At 44.8% G+C, this 20209-nt stretch overlaps 1 protein-coding gene across 4 annotated transcripts in view; it reads right to left on the reverse strand.

Moving 5' to 3' along the window:
• Window positions 1-20209, reverse strand: part of SFXN5 (sideroflexin 5) — a 208032-nt gene that overhangs the window by 128952 nt on the left and 58871 nt on the right. For all 4 annotated transcript variants that reach the window (XM_074992204.1, XM_074992205.1, XM_074992208.1 and 1 more), the window contains exons 4-6: window positions 4290-4316; window positions 2590-2644; window positions 564-589 (exon numbers count right to left, since the gene is read on the reverse strand). In XM_074992204.1, the coding sequence (XP_074848305.1) occupies window positions 564-589; window positions 2590-2644; window positions 4290-4316 (108 nt within the window). The remainder of the gene's footprint in view (window positions 1-563; window positions 590-2589; window positions 2645-4289; window positions 4317-20209) is intronic.

Here is a 20209-nt window from a genome sequence, read left to right on the forward strand (position 1 = left end):
AAGAAAGGGTGAGGCCTCAGGGTGGAAGGGGCTGTGCTGGGGCTTGCCTCCCCTAGCTGCACCTTCACCCACTGCCCATGGCTAAGGGACTGTTTAACTGCAATGTCAGGCTGAAGGGCCCTAGAGCCCAGGCCCCAGCCCAAATATCTACACCACAATTAAACAACCCCTTAGCCTGAAGCTTCGCACAAGCCTGAGTCAGCTGGCATGGGCCAGCCACAGGATTTTAACTGCAATGTAGACGGTCTCCAGAGAAATAATGGGTGAGAGACAAATACAAGTTTAAACCAAAAACTAGACAATATTACAAAAGTAGCAGAATGGGGGGTGTGCAGGGAAGGAAGTGAATAATGTGTAACCGGCAAACAGCCTTAAACCTATCTAAATCCATCAGGGCATATTTTGCACAATGAAACCCTTGCTAACATGTGATGGGAAAGGTGTGAACATTTTGTGAATGTCACACCGATGCAGTGTGGAATTTGGAGAATTCTATGCGAGCGCTAAAAAATGCGTTTCCTGTTACACTCAGGCCGGGAGGGGAGAGATGCTAAAATACTTACGATGGGCGTTCCAAAAGGAATGTAACCTGAACAAAAGAAAGAAAGAAAGAGAAACCCATTTTAACACATGGAGGCTAAGGAGGTAACGCACCTGAGAAACTCGGTGCTGCTATGAACGTAAACTAGGAAATACACAGGGCTAGACTGGGTCTCCTATTGTTTGCACCAGTTTCACGCCAATGGAGTGCCAGTGACTTTACTGGAGTTACACCTTGATGATCAGGAGAGGAAAACTGGACTCACCATACTTACCTCACATTCCTTTTCTGCTCCTGGGCATTTTGAGTATTTCCCCAAGGATTGTTTAGGTTTGGTCTACACTAGAAAAGTTATTCTGGTGTAGGTTGGTTAAGCATGTGTTATTTTTACTGATATCCAGGTCCCTAAACCCTAGTATGGATGTAGTTATTAGAATAGAAAGCAACCTTACACTGGTACATCTTATTTCTCTTTCTGAACCAGAATGAATTACACAGACATAGCTGTCTCCACACTGGGCAACTGAGGGAGTGGATAATACTGCTTTAGCTGTAACAGTATTGTTAAAACAGAAACACAGTATAGTGTGGCCCTCTCCAAAAATCAATATGCTTCACAGGTCACCTCCCCTAGCAAGAGGTGCCAATTACCACAATACTTTCTTCTCTATGCAATACTTTGCTGTCCTGTGGCCCCTCCCACCAGATGGGCTAAGAGCATATTACAAACATTAACACATTAAGTCTCATTAAGTCATTAATGCATTGTCTGTCATTAAGTTGACAGGGATGCCAAAGCCCAGGGAGGTGCAATGATTTGCTCAAAGTTGCACAGAAAGTCAGCAGCAGAACAGGGGTGGGGAGAAGCCAGGAGTCGTGGCTCCCCTGTCCTGCGCTTTAGCCATGAGGTTATCCTTCCCCACCAAAAGTCTTTAGCGAATGAAGTACCAACCCTGCTACCTCACTCACGTTCACACATTGCTTCACTGCGTGAGCCCATTTCCTAGCACAGCACCTTAGAAACCAGACAAATGTCCCTTCTAAGAGGGGATACAGACTGTCCCTGCTTGGGGCTCTTCAAAGAAGGTATCAAAGGAGGTAGTTCTCTTTTGCCTCCAGGAAGGGAACACTAGGAAAAGGAGGGGAGCAGGGAGAAGGGGTTGCTTTAATGACGTAACACCAATTGTCTTGCACCAAGGCAGGATGTGGTATGTCACAAAAGCAAAGCACTCTGTCTCAGGGCTTGTCTACACTTGTGGGGCTTTTGGGAAAAAACCCTTTTTTTTCTGGGAAAAACAAAAACAAACAAAAAACCCTGCCCTGTAGCGTTCACATGGACATGCAAGAGAAGTCGAGATAAGAGGGCTTTTCCCCCACAATATTAATTCCAGCTCTGTGAATGATTTTGATTGACTCCCCCACCCCGCCCCACAGTCAAAAATGAATGTGTGTGAAGAAAGCACAGCTATTTTCAGTTTATGTGAAGGCTCCTTTTACAATGCTGGGGCTGTGAACTGTGGCTGTAAATTTGAATGCTCCATTTTGCAATGCCGTGGCTGCGTGAATGGGATTTTTCAACTTTACTTACTTCGACCTTGGGACATTGCAAAAAATATTGTTGACAAAAAACATGCAGTGCAGACACAAGCTCTGAGAAAGAACATGGTCAAGGCATGGAAGATGCCTTCCAAGAATTTTACACCCTGCTGATCATCAGGATAGGGGGCCCAATCCAGTCTGCTTAGAGGCAGAAAGTACCAGAGGTTTTATTTACGTGGCAGCTTTCTTCCCCTGAGGTTAAAATGAATGCTAACCCTTAAGCAGAGTGCCTGGATACAACAGGGATGGGTGCTGTGGAGAGGCCAGACAGGAGATTAGCTAGAGTTCGCATCCAGATGTCCAGAGAGTATGGAGAAGAAAGAGGCAAACATTAAACATTGAAAAGGTTCAGAGAAAGAATTGGACAAAAACAGGATTATATCGTTAACTATGTGTCTTCAGTAAGATTAGCAAACAGATCAGTACTCTGATTAGAGGCTATACTATACCTGACATTCTGAAAGGCATGAAGATCTTCTCATTAGTATCAGGATGTATGATGGCCTGCAAAACAATCAGTAAATAGACATAGTGAAAGTATGGAAGTGGCTGGCAAGCAGAAAAGAGCCTGACCCTTCCCATGACATACACTACGTTTAACCAGAGAGCACAGCATGTGTGCATGTCTCTACAGGAGCATAAACAGCATGCTGTACATGGCTTTTGCAGCACAGATCTGTGGCCCATAACCACAGTAGAATTCACAAAAGCCTCCTCCTACTTAATGGTTTTTGGTTTCTTTAAAAATTCTTGACATGGCTGAGTGCTTGTGACAAGTGACAGAACCACAACACTGGAGACAGAAGGCTAGCGCTGGTACATAATGAGCAGTAAGTAACACGTCCACCAAGAACACTCTACCTGAGAGGTACTACTTAAAGGGACAAGAAGAGAATTTAGTCTTCATGATTCATTCAGTACGTGGTGTCTCTATCAAGAATGCTAACAATGAGGCCAGTTTTGTTGGTGGTTTTGTAATCTGGGCATTCAGACTAAATTAATTGTACACAAGACATTAATAGCCATTAGATAGCAATAACTCATTGTCAAGCAGACTAGATGGGAAGCAGCAACCTAAAACAGTGCAATGGAGCTCTCTTGTCCTATGTGTAGCTTTGAAGTTTTGACACAGTAAAGTTTCTGAAGGAAAAAAAAAATCAGTTCTAAGCAAATGTTCAGGACAGATTTTAAATTCAAATTATTCCAAAGTGTTACTCAGCTCTCCTGCAATAAACCAAGTTGTTCAAAAATCCCTGTGATTACAAAATTAAAAGCATGCTTTCTGAAATGACAGATTTTTATTTAACTCTTCCTGACTTTATACATGATGGGTTTTGCTCAGAGCCTCCCACTCCCACTAACTTTACATATGCGTTTTTCTAGGATTAAGCATGAAGATTATTGATAAAATCTAAACAATAACAAAAACTCCCTCCATTCTCATGTATACATATGCCGTCTTGTAAACTGGGTCAAGACAAGCATGGACATTTGCAGGGAAACCCACCAGAGCCTGTTCATTATGTTTCTAATTGAACAAGTGACTGCAAAGTCATCAAGTGCTACTGAAACAAAGAATCCTCCAGTAAAATCCAACTGGCTGACATAATGATTCACTGCATTACTTCAGGGGTGGAAGAGAATTTCAGCATTCATTTCCATCCAGTTCATGGCCCTACTGTGGCGGCTACCTACAAAGGAATCAAATGTTGGACTGAGACCACCATCTTGTTCTACTCTACAGCCAGCGATAAAAGTCCCCTTTGGTCTCCCAGACCTTACCCAGATAAGGACCAAATCTTCATATGAAGTCAGTAAGGTTCAGTGTAAAATTGGTGTAAACGGGGTGAGATTCAGTTTGCTGTTATTTGTGGACTATTCAGGGCAAAGCTATGACAGAGTTTTTATTCTTATGGAAGAACTGTCAAACATTCTCATAGGAAGGTGGAAAACAGGAAAACTCAATAAAATAAAATAAAATAAAATGCTCTTGTTTCAGACAAAGTTATTTGCACATGCTGTTTGATCTTGTCAGAAACATAATTGGAAAACTGACAGAGAAAGTGGCACGCCCTTTTTCCCAGTTAGGAGAAAAGAAAGGAATCATAATATTGTAAAGGAGGGATAAAATATTTTAAAGGTTTATTACCTGCTTTATTTTTTGAGCTCCCCAAAGCTGGGAAAAGAAAAGAAAATATTATTTTTAAAAAAATCAGCAAAGACGACCTCATGCGCTTTGAGAACCAAAGTTACATACAAACCCCCTGAAGCACTAATCTTCTGATCTTTTATATTAAAGGAATGGGGAGAATCACTCTATGAACGAACCTTCCTCTGCGTGTCACAGACTGTGAGTAGTACCTTATCATAGCCAGTAGTTTTACTGAAATCTATGACAATGAGGGTGAACATCCGTTCTGTTTTTACTGGGACAGTCCCTTATTTAAGCTGTCTCATAGGCATCCATACTTTTTAAAGCAAATAGACAAACTGTCCTGTATTTTGTGGGGTTCCTGTTCCCTGGCACCCTGTGTCTTGGGCTGGCAGCCTCTCCTGCCAGGGAGCTCCTGCACTGGGGGCCTGCGCTGTTCCCCAGAGCTCTGCACCTGTGGCAGCAGCTCCTGCTGCAGGGGACCTCCTCTGTGTGGCAGCTGTCCCATTCCCTGATACCCCACAGTGGCAGCCCCCATTGCCAGCGAACTTCACAATGGGGTGGCTGCCTTGTTCCCTGACGCCCTACACTGAGGGGAGGCAGCTCCCACTGCTAGGGATTCCTCCACAGGTTGGCTCCCTGGTTCCCCAGCCTCCCACACCTCAGGGAGGCAGCTCCTGCTTCTTTCCCTACCTTTTTTGCGACCGGGTGCTGGCAAACAGGGTGCGTGCTAACAGGAGGGAGTTTGGAGAGGCTCTCCTGGAGGAGGAGAAGGAAGGAAGGAGCAAACTAAAGCACCTTGGGGTAAGTGGCTGCTTATATTTGGAGGTTTTGGGCTTGTGTGTTTGTTTGGAGTTTGGAGTTTGTTTGTTTGGAGTGCTGAGCTGAGTGTGTGTTTGTTTTGTTTGAAAGGCCGTGTGCTCAGGCAGGCAGGCAGGCAGGCAGTTGGAAGCTGATTAGGTTTGAATTGAAACACCGTGTGCTGATTGGCTGAGCTGTAGGCAGAGGGAGGAGCTATCAGGGAGGCTGAGCACTTAAACCCTGCTAGTAAGCGACCAGGGAGCTTTGCGACCGGGTGCTGGCAAACAGGGTGCGTGCTAACAGGAGGGAGTTTGGAGAGGGAGCTTGGAGGGAGCCAGTGACTTACTTCTGTTGCCCTTAAACTAAATCCTTTATAACAACTCTATCTGAAACATTTAATTAACCCTCGTATATAACTAGAGTAGGAAATGGAGGCAGAAGCCCAGCAGCAGAGTGGGGGCTATCCTGTTTATTGTGTCGAGTGCAGTATGTATGACTACCTACCCTGTGGGCGGGTGGCGTATGTGTGCGCTCGATGCAAGGAGCTCCTGGCCCTCAGAGACCGAGTGCGTGCTTTGGAGGCCAGGGTGGCTGAACTGGAGGAGCTAAGGAAGGCAGAGGTGTTTGTGGATGAGACTTTCCGGGACATAGTAGGGCTGTCCCACCTCCAATCTGACAGTCCTGAGGCTGTTACGGAGGATGAAAGGCTCAGGGAAGGAGAGCAGTCAAGGGGAGCAGAGGGAAACCATCCCGTAGTTGGGACCCTCCTTCCAGAGGGTGATGTTGTATCCTCTCGTGCCGAGGATACTTCTCCGGGGGAGGGAGCGCCAGCTGTTAGGAAGAAGCAGGTTTTAGTAGTGGGGGATTCCATCATTAGAAATATAGATAGTTGGGTTTGTGATGACCGGGAGAACCGTATGGTGACTTGCCTGCCTGGTGCGAAGGTTGCGGATCTCTCGAGGCATCTAGACAGACTTATGGGCAGTGCTGGGGAGGAGCCGGTCGTCGTGGTACATGTTGGTACCAATGACATAGGGAAGGGTAGAAGAGATGTTCTGGAGGCCAAATTTAGGTTACTAGGAAGGAGACTGAAATCCAGAACATCTTTGGTGGCATTCTCTGAAATGCTTCCAGTTCCACGCGCAGGGCCAGATAGACAGGCAGAACTTCAGAGTCTCAATGCGTGGATGAGACGATGGTGTAGGGAAGAGGGGTTTAGATTTATTAGGAACTGGGGACACTTTTGGGGTAGGGGGAGCCTATACAGGAAGGATGGGCTCCACCTAAATCAAGGTGGATCCAGACTGCTGGCATTAAACATTAAAAAGGACATAGAGCAGTTTTTAAACTAAGAGGTGGGGGAAAGCCGATTGGTGCGGGGGAGCACCTGGATCGGACGGAGACTTCTCTTACACGAGGCTCCATAGACAGGGATTCCCTAGAAGTTAGTCAGATAGGGAACGTGGGAAATAATATATGGGCAAGATCAGATGTGAAACAATCGTGCATAAAAAAATCCACCACGTCTGTGAAAGGCGGACATATAAATAGTGGTAGTTTTCTAACATGCTTTTACACTAATGCTAGGAGTCTGTCTAATAAGATGGGTGAACTGGAGTACCTCATATCAAAGGAGGAAGTTGACATAATAGGCATCTCAGAAACATGGTGGAATGAGGACAATCAGTGGGACACTATCATACCGGGATATAAATTATATCGGAAAGACAGAACAGGTCGTGCGGGTGGCGGAGTGGTACTATATGTGAAGGATAATATAGAATCAAATGAAGTAAAAATCCTAAAGGAATCAAAATGTTCCATAGAATCATTATGGATAACAATTCATTCCTCTAATATGAATATGGCATTAGGAATATATTACCGACCACCTAACCAGGACAGTGATAGTGATGCTGAAATGATGAGGGAGATTAGAGAGGCTATCAAAATAAAAAACACAGTAATAATAGGAGATTTCAATTATCCCCATATTGATTGGGTGCATGTCACCTCAGGACGGGATTCAGAGATTAAATTTCTTGATGCCTTAAATGACTGCTTCTTGGAGCAGCTAGTACAGGAACCCACAAGGGGAGAGTCGATTCTCGATCTAGTCTTGACTGGAACGCAGGATCTGGTCCAAGAGGTAACTGTTACTGGACCGCTTGGAAATAGTGACCACAATAGAATAACTTTTAATATTCCTGTGTTGGGAAGAACACCGCAGCGGTCAAACACTCTGGCATTTAATTTCAAAAAGGGGAATTACACTAAAATGAGGAAGCTAGTTAAACAGAAACTAAAAGGTAGAGTAATTAAACTAAAATCCCTGGAAGCTGCATGGAAACTGTTTAAAGACACCATACTAGAGGCCCAACTTAAATGTATACCCCAAATAAAAAAACACAGTAAGAGACCTAACAAAGAACCACCATGGCTAAACAGCCATGTTAAAAAGGCAGTGAGAGAGAAAAGGGCAGCTTTTAAAAAGTGGAAGTCAAATCCTAGTGAGGAAAATAGAAAGGAACATAAACACTCCCAAATTAACTGTCATAATGTAGTAAGAAAAGCCAAAAAAGAGTTTGAGGAACAGCTAGCCAAAAATTCAAAAAACAATAGTAAAATGTTTTTTAAATACATTAGAAGCAGGAAGCCTGCTAAAAAAGCAGTGGGGCCCTTGGATGATAAAGATATAAAAGGAGCGATCAAGGAAGACAGTGCCATTGCGGAGCGATTAAATGATTTCTTTGCTTCAGTCTTCACGGCTGAAGATGTTACAGAGGTTCCTAAATCTGAGCCAGCCTTTTTAGGCGACAAATCTGAGGAACTCACTCAGATTGAAGTGACATTAGAGGAGGTTTTGGAATTAATTGATAAGCTGAATAGTAACAAGTCCCCAGGACCAGATGGCATTCACCCAAGGGTTCTGAAAGAACTCAAATGTGAAATTGCGGAGTTATTAACAGTGGTTTGTAACCTATCCTTTAAATCCACTTTGGTACCAAATGACTGGAAGACGGCCAATATAACACCAATATTTAAAAAAGGCTCTAGAGGAGATCCTGGCAATTATAGACCGATAAGTTTAACATCAGTACCAGGCAAATTAGTAGAAACACTAGTAAAGAGTAAAATTGCAAGGCACATAGAAGAGCACGAATTGTTGGGCAAAAGTCAGCATGGTTTCTGCAGAGGGAAGTCGTGTCTGTCTAATCTATTAGAATTCTTTGAAGGGGTTAATAAACATGCGGACAAGGGGCACCCAGTGGACATAATATACCTAGATTTCCAGAAAGCCTTTGACACGGTCCCACACCAAAGGCTTTTATGTAAATTAGGTGGTCATGGGATAGGAGGAAAGGTCCTTTCATGGATCGGGAATTGGTTAAAAGACAGAAAACAAAGGGTGGGAATAAATGGTAAATTTTCACAATGGAGGGGGGTAACTAGTGGTGTTCCCCAGGGCTCAGTCCTGGGACCGATCCTGTTCAACTTGTTCATCAATGATCTGGAAAATGAGGTAAGCAGTGAGGTGGCAAAGTTTGCAGATGACACCAAGTTGTTCAGGACAGTCAAAACCAAAAGGGATTGTGAAGAACTACAAAAAGATCTCAGCAAACTGAGTGATTGGGCAGCAAAATGGCAAATGAAATTTAATGTGGGTAAGTGTAAGGTAATGCATGTTGGAAAAAATAACCCAAATTACACGTACTACATGATGGGGTCAAATTTAGCTACGACAGATCAGGAAAGGGATCTTGGAGTTATAGTGGATAGTTCTCTGAAGACATCCACGCAGTGTGCAGCGGCAGTTAGTAAGGCAAATAGGATGTTAGGAATTATTAAAAAAGGGATCGATAATAAGACAAAAGATATCATACTTCCCCTATATAAAACTATGGTACGCCCACATCTCGAGTACTGCGTGCAGATGTGGTCTCCTCACCTCAAAAAAGATATATTGGCATTAGAAAAGGTTCAGAAAAGGGCGACTAAGATGATTAGGGGCTTGGAAAGGGTCCCATATGGGGAGAGGCTAGAGAGACTGGGACTTTTCAGTTTGGAAAAGAGGCGATTGAGGGGCGATATGATAGAGGTATATAAAATCATGAATGGTGTGGAGAAAGTGAATATAGAAAAATTATTTACCTTTTCCCATAATACAAGAACTAGGGGACACCAAATGAAATTGATGGGTAGTGGGTTCAAAACTAATAAAAGGAAATTTTTCTTCACACAGCGCACAGTCAACCTGTGGAACTCCTTGCCCGAGGCGGCTGTGAAGGCCAGGACTCTATTAGGGTTTAAAAAAGAGCTTGATAAATTTTTGCAGGTCAGGTCCATAAATGGCTATTAGCCAGGGATAAAGTATGGTGCCCTAGCCTTCATAACAAGGGCAGGAGATGGATGGCAGGAGATAAATCACTTGTCTTCTGTTCTCCTTCTCTGGGGCGCCTGGCATTGGCCACCGTCGGCAGATGGGATGCTGGGCTTGATGGACCTTTGGTCTGACCCAGTATGGCCATTCTTATGTTCTTATGTTCTTACCCCCCTCTTCCCCGTCAGGAATCTTTGGAACCTACCCCCCTAACCAGGGGGTTCTGGAGCCCCCATCCTCCACTCCCTTACAACCCTGGTGCCTCCCCCTTGGAGGCTGCAGAGCCCCCATCCCTGGTGCCTCACCCTGGAGCACCAGCCCCCATCACCAAGGAGCCATGACATGGGACAGAGACCCCATCCCTGGAGACTGGTGTCCCGTATTTGCCATAGGACAATGTGCTCACCCCAATGACAGCACATGGAGAGGAAGGCACTGCTCAACATAAGACAGGATGACAGACCTTATATTGTAAGCTTCTCAGAGGAGGAACACTGCCCTTTTCTCTTTTGTGTACACATCTGAGCATACGATTAACATAACAATACCTCAGATGAGCTCCGAGTCCCACTGAAGTCGGTGGTCGTTGGTGGGCGTTACACTTTAAGGCGGGTAAACACCGCAACGATGTTTTTGTAACCATTCACTCAAATGCAAACTATGATTAGCTTCAATAGGGTGACTGAACCATTTTTCACTCTTCCATGAACAACTGTGCAAGGAAAATCTTCTTGACTGAAGAATGCTCACGGAAAAGGAAAGTGCCATGAATATTCATAAAATACAGATTTTTGTTAGCATTGGTAATGCAGTAGCACACCAAGGCTTCAGACCAGGGTGAGGCCCCATTGTGAGTGCATTGGATAAACATACAGAAAGTCAGCCCCTGTCTCAAACAAGTTTACAATCCTTTTTATGGCAAAATGCAACAAGTGACGGTAATAAGTAATCGAAAGAAATGGGGGAGCTTGTGAGTAACAGAGAAAGATGACCATCCATCATGACTCACTTTGGGCAGAATTAGGTGGTTCAGTCATTTAAGGTTTAACATTTTTTATGTGAAATATAGGATTTTGCCACCCTCTCTCACCTTGGACTTGGCCCTGCTCCCATTCAAGTTAATGACTGACTTGTTGCTGGGTCAAGGCCACTGAGGTATATTTGAATGGGAATATTCATGGGTTAAGGCACTATGTCCAGTGAGGAAGTAGGACCCACAGCTAGCAGCCCCTAGTCATTATCTACACCTAGATTCTGATCTCATTCGCAAAGGTGTATATCTGGACTATCAATGTCACGTGAGTTACTGTAGTTTTCAAGCCCCTCACAATTTGTAGTGTATTTATCTTCCCTACACCACCGTGAAGAAAAGCACTGCTATTATCCCCATTGTACAGAGGGGAAACTGAGGCAAAGTGATTAGCCCCAGTTTACACAGGGAGCATGTGGCAAAGAAGGGAATTAAACCAAGATCGATTCAAATCTCTGGCTAGCATTTCACAGACTGGACCATGCAGCTTCTTTAAGACAGCATACGTAGAAAGGTATAAAAAAAACATCAGCAGACCTTCAGACTATTAAACAAAACAAGAAAACACACACTTCAGTCAAAGAGGAATTACACTGTATGTTTCTACCTCTTCTAAATGCATAATACAGCAAAAACAATGTATTTGCTGGCATGATTTTACACACTGCCATAGAGAACTTCTTTTAGCTTCCCTGCTCAGCTCTGTTTCCAAATGCTCTACTGAAAAAAGAGTCCATCCATGAGGAGTAAGGATGTTGCTGAGCAGGTTCTATGAGGCACTTTGGACCAGGTATCTAATTTTACTAACTGGTCCCAATATTTCTGCACTTCTTTGCTGCAGAGCAAATATTGTCAGAACACTGGATTATCCAAGTGCTTCCCAACACAGTCCTTGTAAGACGCACCTGATGAGTCACCTAAAGATTGTGCCAACTCATTTTCAATTTTTTTTATCCTCTAATTCATTTTCTGTTTTCAGCAAGTCTACAACATTTTTCCAATAGATTCAACACTGTGAGTAGTTGGTTTTGCCAGCCGGTGCCTGGCTGCTGACAACAGGTCTCTGTTTTAGTTAGGGATTCCATTCACACTTTCTCTGGCCATGTTAGAGATGGGGGGAGGCCAAACGCTGATCTCATTTACACTACTGTGAATCCAAAACATCTGCACTAAAGTAAGTAGAGTTATATCATATTTATGCTTGTCTCAATCTGCCCACAGTTTCCAAATAAGGGGCTACTTTTGGGTGGTCTACCACGGGCATTCCTTTTTCACACAGGAGTTGCTATACATTAATTACATAGAAGTATACAGTAAACTCTTTCACATCTGACATTCTATCATTTGGAACTCTCAAATAATCTCCACATTAAATATAACTAAATTTTAATTACTTTGTCCACAAGTACAGTATAGTGAAAGTAAATACAAATAAATACAGCAAATACAGTATAAGTTTACAGCATACAATACTACTGTTGTTGGTAAATAAAGTACTCTGCATGCATTTTTATTTGTTTCTTAATATCTAAGCTTGTTTGTCTTTAGTGTTGTGAGTTGCTGGCTCTAGCTTTCTAGTATCCAGAGTATTTGACTATTCTGCAACCTCCTGGTCCCAAGGCTGCCAAATATGAGAGAGTTTAGCATATACCAACTGCTACCATTCAGGACAACTACACCTGAATTTCCCCTTCATAGTTCAGCAAGATCAGCCACTGTAATCTCCCAGATCCTCAGCTGTCATCTCTCTTGAATGGAAATCCATATCTCCTTCCCTCCTGACTGAGTTTTTTTCAGGGTACACAAATTTCTCCTTATGCTGAGAGCTCCCCAGCAGGTCACACCGCCTAAGCTAGCCTACTTTGCTTTCTCCACAGAGGCGACAAACAGAGTAACTGTCCACAGTTACCACACCACTCTCTCTAAGCAAGCACATTTATTCTGAAGAGAAAGCATTATAGAGATAGCATATTAAAATAACAGAAAACACGCCCACACGGTAGTAAGCTTACCCCGAAATCACCCTTATTCCACCAAGAGCTCAGGCAGGTCTCAGTCTGTCAAATCCCACGCAGGGACTCTTGTGGTTACAAGTTCGTAACACCTTTTGTTCAGAAGAAGAACACCCATGATCCATGAGTCCTTCTTTTATACAATTTGTCCTCACGTAACAGGTGATAACCAAAGATTGCCTCCTCAGGGCAAAGCCTCTAAAAGCCGAATTATTTCGCAGATGAGTGAGTTTACGTTTGCATACACTTCCTCCCTAGAGATTTCCTGGAAAACCCACTTCGCTTTAACAGTTAATTCTTGTCTGCCCGTTGTTTCAAGTGGTTCTTAGAAGCTCTTAACACCCAGAGTTTACATTAGTCATGACTGCCCCCTAGAGACATTATATGCAATCCCAAAATACTATATAACCATTTGCATTTTTAATGCAGTACACATCCAGACTGTTTCAACTGAGTTCATTAAGGTTTACCCAGAACACTGCAGGAAATTGACATACCTGTCACACTAGCCACTTATTAGCTTGTATTCCCTCAAGTGTTTGCTCTCCCTCCAGCTCTGGTGTTGGTAGCAAATCTGCTCATGTTTTGTTTCTTTTGTGTAAATCATAAAGTAAAAAACAAAAGCAAAGCAAACTGAACCATGTTTAACAAACTTCACTTTCTGTGCAGCAACCCAATGGGCAGTGGAAGACAAAGAGTTCTGACTGCGGCCCATGAAACCTTTTAGGATGACAGGTCTGCCTCTTGCTTCAATGACACATGCTTCACCACTGTGAAGGAATCAGCTCCAGGGGCCATTTGCAAATGCTCCAAAATTATAATCTAAGAGCTCTCAAATTTGTTGATGACAACTTACTGTCTTCATCCATGATTTCCAAGATTCTACTTGCCCTTCAGTTCCGGGAGCAGGGACTCAACTACTCTGTTACTGACGCGCCAGAGGTTTGTGTAAAGAACGAGAACGTATGAAGTTAAGACATCCTCAGGAGTTTCTACTATGATTATTCAAAAGTCTGGGGTGGGGAGTAACACCCAAAACCCTCAGAGAACTGGGCGTCCATGGAGATTTCTTGCAGAGCTTAGCAGCAGAGAATGAAGTTGGTGGGATGCATCCTCCCAACTAATCTAGCAGAACCAGAAAGCTCCAAACACTCGAAGTGCAACCAGGCAGCTTTCCTTCTTACAGACTTCCTTAAGGTTGGACGTCTCTGGCAGCAAGGCTGTGTCAGGGTTGGAAAACCCAGAGCACAATGAGGAGAAACAAACCCAATTAACCCCAGGGGAATGGTCACAGAGGGGTGGCCATGTTAGTCTGCAACTTCACAAATAACAAGCAGTCCTGTAGCATCTTAAAAAACAACAAATTTATTAGGTCGTGAGCCTTCATGGATAAGATCCATTTCCTTAGATTACTAGAGTAGACAATTAGAATCCAGTGTTCGTGAAGGGGGGAGAAGGGAACAAAGGGTTCCTCTGACTAGTAAGACCTACAGATGAAGCAAATTAAGCAGGATGTGTGCTCTTCCTGCAAATATCAAAGGTGGGGAAATTGCTCTTGTAATGCACATGATATGGGAACTGTTCTTTGGTTAACTAGGAGTTTTGGTTAACTGGAGTTTTTCATGGTAATTGTGCCTACAAATTTGCCCTAATGGTGAGTCTAACTGTATAAAGTCCACAAAATGTCACAATAACCCATAACTACATTCTTTGTCCATCTGCATTTGAAAAGGAGACAAAATAATTAGTCCAAAAATAAAGGCCTACTAATATAACTCGTGGACTGTGTTAAAATCATGCCTGAGAGACAAAAGAAGTCGGGGAAAACACCAGCAAATTAAAATTCAGGCATCAGAAACTGGGCCTAATTGGCGGACAAAACGATGAGAGTTTGGGCTATTCCATCCACCACCTGCTTTGTAGGACCTTAATATAAGAAACTTTAAGGTGAAAAATTGACTACTGGAGCAACCTTCCCCATTATCATGGCTGCCCCCCACACCCCAGACCTTCAGCATCCTCATCCTGAGACATATCGTGACCAGACTGGGCCAGAGAGAGGATCCCAGAGGACATCATTACTTCTACCAGCTCCAGCTGAATTCCTATCATCCCAGGAAAGGGTAATATGTGGGGTGGGGGGAGCACGTGGCCCCCAAATGCCACGAGTGGGACAGGCAAGGGGCTCGCCAGCAGCCAGTGTGGCCAGAGTCTCTGGGCATGTGGTAGGACTAGTGGAGGAAAAGGGGTGGCCTTTCTTGCATTAGAAGTCCACCCCACACACACACACTGGCAGCAGCAAAAGTGGAGCAACATGGCTCCAGCTCCCTCTCCTATCCTGTCATGTTGCTCGGGGAAGAGGTGGGGACTGCCCCTGCACTCAGCAGTGGGAAGTGGAGCCATGCAGCTGGGGAAGCAGAGTGAGCTGGGGCTGCATTGCTCCACGTCCATTGCCATTGATGGTGAGTGTGGGGAAGAGAGTGGGGAGCATGGACCCTTGCTGCCAGTACTAGACCCCTGGGCCTGCTAGTATCCCAGGTCATACCACTCGGGAGGGAGAGGGAGAGAGACAGGGTGGGGATGGATCAAGGGCAGGGATGATGGAGGAAGATGGTGAAGAACGGGCAGAGAGGGGTTGTGCCAAATCAGAGACCGGTGCCAAACCACAGAATTTTCTGGAACATGGGAGGTCAATATTGTCTAGCTGCACCACCAATACTTCCACGGCTTACTGGGCTCTTGGATAAATTACAGCTAAATAACAGCACAGAACATTGGGAGCTAAGACTGGTGACTGGAAACAAACTTTATGGAACCACTGAAAACTTGGCCACACCCATGATAAGAGGCTGTCTGGCTAACTAAAATCATGCTGGACCATGGATGTTGCTGGATAAGAGTGTGCCAGACTAGAGAGATTTAACCTGTACAGACTTCCAGTGTGTAAGATAACACTTGAAAGTACGTCTCAAACTAAAAAACATAAAGGATGCTTCAACCCCAAATCTATCCTTTAATATATCTATGTGTAAAAATATGAGTTTTAATTATGTCACTTGAAGGAAACAATTCTCCTTCATTGACTGAAGAACCGCAGTACTGTATCCTGTTTTGGGCCCGCCAGTATAAAAAGGGTGTGGATATGCTGCAGCAGGTTCAGCGGAGGGCAACTAAAATGAATCAGGGGCTGGAGCACAAGACCTATGAGGAGAGGCTGAGGGATTTGGGCTTGCTTAGTTTACAGAAGAGAAGACTGAGGGGTAATTTAATAGCAGCCTTCAACTTCCTGAAGGGGAGCTCTAAAGAGGAGGGTGAGAAACTGTTCTCAGTGGTGTCAGATGGCAGAACAAGGAGTAATGGTCTGAAGTTGAAGAGTGAGAGGTGTAGGTTAGATATTAGGAAAAACTTCTTCCCCAGGAGGGTGGTGAAGCATTGTGATGCGTTGCCTAGAGAGGTGGTAGATTCTCCATCCCTCAAGGTTTTTAAGTCCCAGCTTGACAAGGTCCTGGCTGGGATGACTTAGTGGGGATTGATCCTGCTTGAAGCCAGGTGCTGGACTAGATGACCTCCTGAGGTCCCTTTCAGCCCTATGATTCTATGAAAACAAGCAAGCAGTCATGTAGCACTTCAAAGACTAACAAAATAATTTATTAGAGGATAAAAATATGGAACGCTGCACAAACCCTTGCATCGTTCCACTTTTTTGTCCCCTAATAAATTATTTTGTTAGTCTTTGAAGTGCTACATAACTGCTTGCTTGCTTTCTCTGGACAATAACAAAGAAATTTGATTCGGAACCCTGCTAGCCTCTTTCTGGCTTTACTACACTATCTGCCTACTGCCACAAAACTTCAATGTTAACATGATACCAGACTGGAGTTTGCACCCCATCAGCAAGTGCCAGTCATTTCTTACTCTGGAAGCTGTAAACGATTTACTAAACTCACCTCGGATTATCAATCCCACACTGAATTCCGAGTGCTTCAGCTTAGTGACTGGAATGTGTGATCCATCAGGGCTTGCTCTATGAGCAAGACTTTCTCCTGTCATTGCTCATTTTCCTGACCTCTTTGAAAAACAAAACAAAACTGTTTGACTCCCACAGGGAGAACTGTTGTTCCTATCAGAGTGCTGCTTACTTTGCTTTGAAAGTTCTTGGAGAAATATCTCAAACAGACAGCAAGAGCTTGCTAATTGGTAGCCTCTAGTATTAAAGATACCCAGCTCTTCTGTTTGGTGCTCGTTCATGCATTAATAAATGAAACAGGACACCAGCGTGGTGGTCAAGTGGCTAAAGCAAAAGCACTGGAAGTCAAGAGGTGTCCCAGGTTTGCCAGAGTCACTATGGCCAAACTTTCAAAAGAGGCTAGAGTGCCCAACTTGAAACATATAGGACTTAGCACCCAGAGATGGTGACCACCTGTAACTCCCACGGACATCCATGTGGGTGGCCATTGCTATGACCCTGCAGAATTACAAGAAAATTCATGGCAGTTGGGATTTTCAAAGACTCCTTGGGTATTTAGGTGTCCAGCTCCCACTGACAACAATGGGAGTTAGGCTGGAGCCAAACATGGCTTGGTTCTGTGGGGGACAGGGGAGGTTGCTGAAGGGGTGGGACCTTAGGGCCGGACCTCGGGGTGGAAGACGCAGGGCTGGTTCTTGCTTTCCCCACCTGCCGCTCACATTTACAATAATGTAAACTTGTATAAGCAAAGGCAGAATCAGGACCCAGATGACATGGTGAAAACATATCACAGCCCTTAAATAACCTTTTACAGTCTCAGAGCACTTTATAATCACTAACTAACCAAACTCCACAGCATTCCGACTAGATGGATTTTGCAGACGGAAAGGTACTGGACCCTACTGGTCCCCTGGTGGGGAGGGATACGTCTCTGCTAATGTACTGACAAACCTGGTACTTCCTCAGGGATACACAGGCGGTCTGGGCTACACACAGCAGAGTTCCACTTCAAACATGGTCCCAGGACCTCCTGCCAGCCAGTGATCATTTGCAGAAGACATAGTATCATTTTGGTATTATCTTCCCACCCAAATGCGTGTGTGTGTGTGTGTGTGTGTCTGAAGGACACCAGAACAAACTGCTTTTCGTCCAGCCTGTCCATTCCTCTCCCAAGCCTGCTCAGTCTTTGCCATCCCCCATCAAGGAACCCAAACCTGCTCAGGTTGGGGGAAGGTGGCCCACAGTTTGTTGAGCCACTTCTGTGTTCGCAGGAAGATTCACAGTTGGAGCATCAGGGTTGGGGGTGGGATGTAGGCACACTGGCAGGGGGCTTGTTTCGGTAGAACTGATTTTAGGCATTGCTTCTGGGTTGCATTCTCTACCTAGTACGGACTGGGCCAGGAGGTTCTAGCAGAGATGAACATGCAGGACGGAAGTGCTCCCAAGTCCAGTCTTCAGACCATTAGAACACATCCCTGCGAAAGCGAAGCAATGGGAGCCCTGGTGTATAGCATTCTGATAAAATATAGGTTAGAAATAGGGGACCAGAGGGGGGGAGTGTACAGTTTACTGCAAATGGACCTCTTCGCTCTTCATCAACAGTGTGAAGAAAAGTTATTATTCTCCAAAAGGGATGCTGTTTGGCCTCCAATAGATGCATGGTTCTCTGCTGTGCCTGGGACTACAGGAGCAGCTCTTCCTGCTGCTAGCATGATTGAAGGACGATCACAGTAATAAATACATGCCCATTATACTGGGGGGGCTCTTTTCACTCCACTGAGACTAATGGAGAAGAAATGAAACAGTTTCAAAACAACAAGTTGCCAAAACTGCAGTTGGGTATGCCCAGGAGTCAGAAGCTACAAGCAACATGCCAGAGTGCATGCTCAGCCAACGCTCATGGGAAGGCACTGGTTGGAGGAAGAGCGTCTCTCTCTTAGGACACAAAAGGACACGTTAGAAGCTCACATTTCTCTCTTGCCGCAGCTCAGTTCTTTCAGTGACGCTCTTGTATTAAAGGGGTGAAGATTTCGGGCTAGATGTCTTGAGGGAGGTAGAATGAACAGTAATCGCCACCTTAACATCAAGACACTGCCATGTTGGGTTCATGAGAAATTTGCACAGAGATTTCTTTTGCACGTATTTTGTCATTGCTCCCACAATGTGCTCAGTCTCCTACAAACATACAGGAAAACAGAATCATACCATCATAGAACCATAGAGTTAGAAGGGACAGCAAAGGTCATCTAGTTCAACTCCCTGCTGAGATGCAGGATTTGTTGAGCCTAACCCATCCATGACAGATAGCTATCATCCAGCCTCCTCTTGGAAACTCCAGTGAAGGAACTTCCATTACTTCCCCCAGCACCTGTTCCAATGTCCTCCTGGTTTTACAGTAAAGAAGTTTTTCCTAAGATTTACCCTAAATCTGCTGTGCCGTAGTTTGAACCCATTGCCTATTCTACAGCTCTCTGTGGCTACGTCTACACGTGCACCCAACTTCGAAATAGCTTATTTCGATGTTGCGACATCGAAATAGGCTATTTCGATGAATAACGTCTACACGTCCTCCAGGGCTGGCAACGTCGATGTTCAACTTCGACGTTGCTCAGCCCAACATCGAAATAGGCACAGCGAGGGAACGTCTACACGGCAAAGTAGCACACATCGAAATAAGGGAGCCAGGCACAGCTGCAGACAGGGTCACGGGGCGGACTCAACAGCAAGTCGCTCCCTTAAAGGGCCCCTCCCAGACACACTTTCATTAAACAGTGCAAGATACACAGAGCCAACAACTAGTTGCAGACCCTGTATATGCAGCACGGACCCCCAGCTGCAGCAGCAGCAGCCAGAAGCCCTGGGCTAAGGGCTGCTGCCCACGGTGACCACAGAGCCCCGCAAGGGCTGGAGAGAGAGTATCTCTCAACCCCCCAGCTGATGGCCGCCATGGAGGACCCCGCTATTTCGATGTTGCGGGACGCGGATCGTCTACACGTCCCTACTTCGATGTTGAACGTCGATGTAGGGCGCTATTCCCATCCGCTCATGGGGTTAGCGACTTCGACGTCTCGCCGCCTAACGTCGATTTCAACTTCGAAATAGCGCCCAACACGTGTAGACGTGACGGGCGCTATTTCGAAGTTACTGCCGCTACTTCGAAGTAGCGTGCACGTGTAGACGCAGCCTGTGGCAAGAGAAAATAACTTTTCCCTGTCTTTTTAAAGGCACCACAGAGGTCACAAACTAGACAAACTACAGTTCTGTTTCCACAGATACTTATGCACATGCTTGCATTTAGCACAAAATAGATCCAGTGTCATGGGGACTAGCCTAGGACTTTTGGGAACTTGGTTTATTGTGCTGCTCAAAGACAAACCCTCTCTGTGACCTTGGACAAGAGGGTGTATTTTGCTAAACATACTAGGCAGGTTGCTTAAGGGGAGAGTGATTCCACTGGTTTGTTGTCCCAATGTGATAAATTTTAGCCAAAAGATGAAGAAATGAGGCATTGTGATAAGATAAAGTTTAACATAATAGAATCATAGAACTGGAAGGAACCTTGACAGATCATCAAGTCCAGTCCCCAAACTCATGGATCAAACTCCATCGAGACCATCTCTGTCAGGTGTTCGTCTACCCTGCTCTTACTCTCCAGTGATGGAGATTCCACAGCCTTTCTAGGCAATTTATTCCAGTGCTCAACCACCCTGACAGTTAGGAAGTTTT

Source organism: Carettochelys insculpta, chromosome 4 (assembly GCF_033958435.1).
Source record: "Carettochelys insculpta isolate YL-2023 chromosome 4, ASM3395843v1, whole genome shotgun sequence".
Classification (NCBI taxonomy): domain Eukaryota; kingdom Metazoa; phylum Chordata; order Testudines; family Carettochelyidae; genus Carettochelys; species Carettochelys insculpta.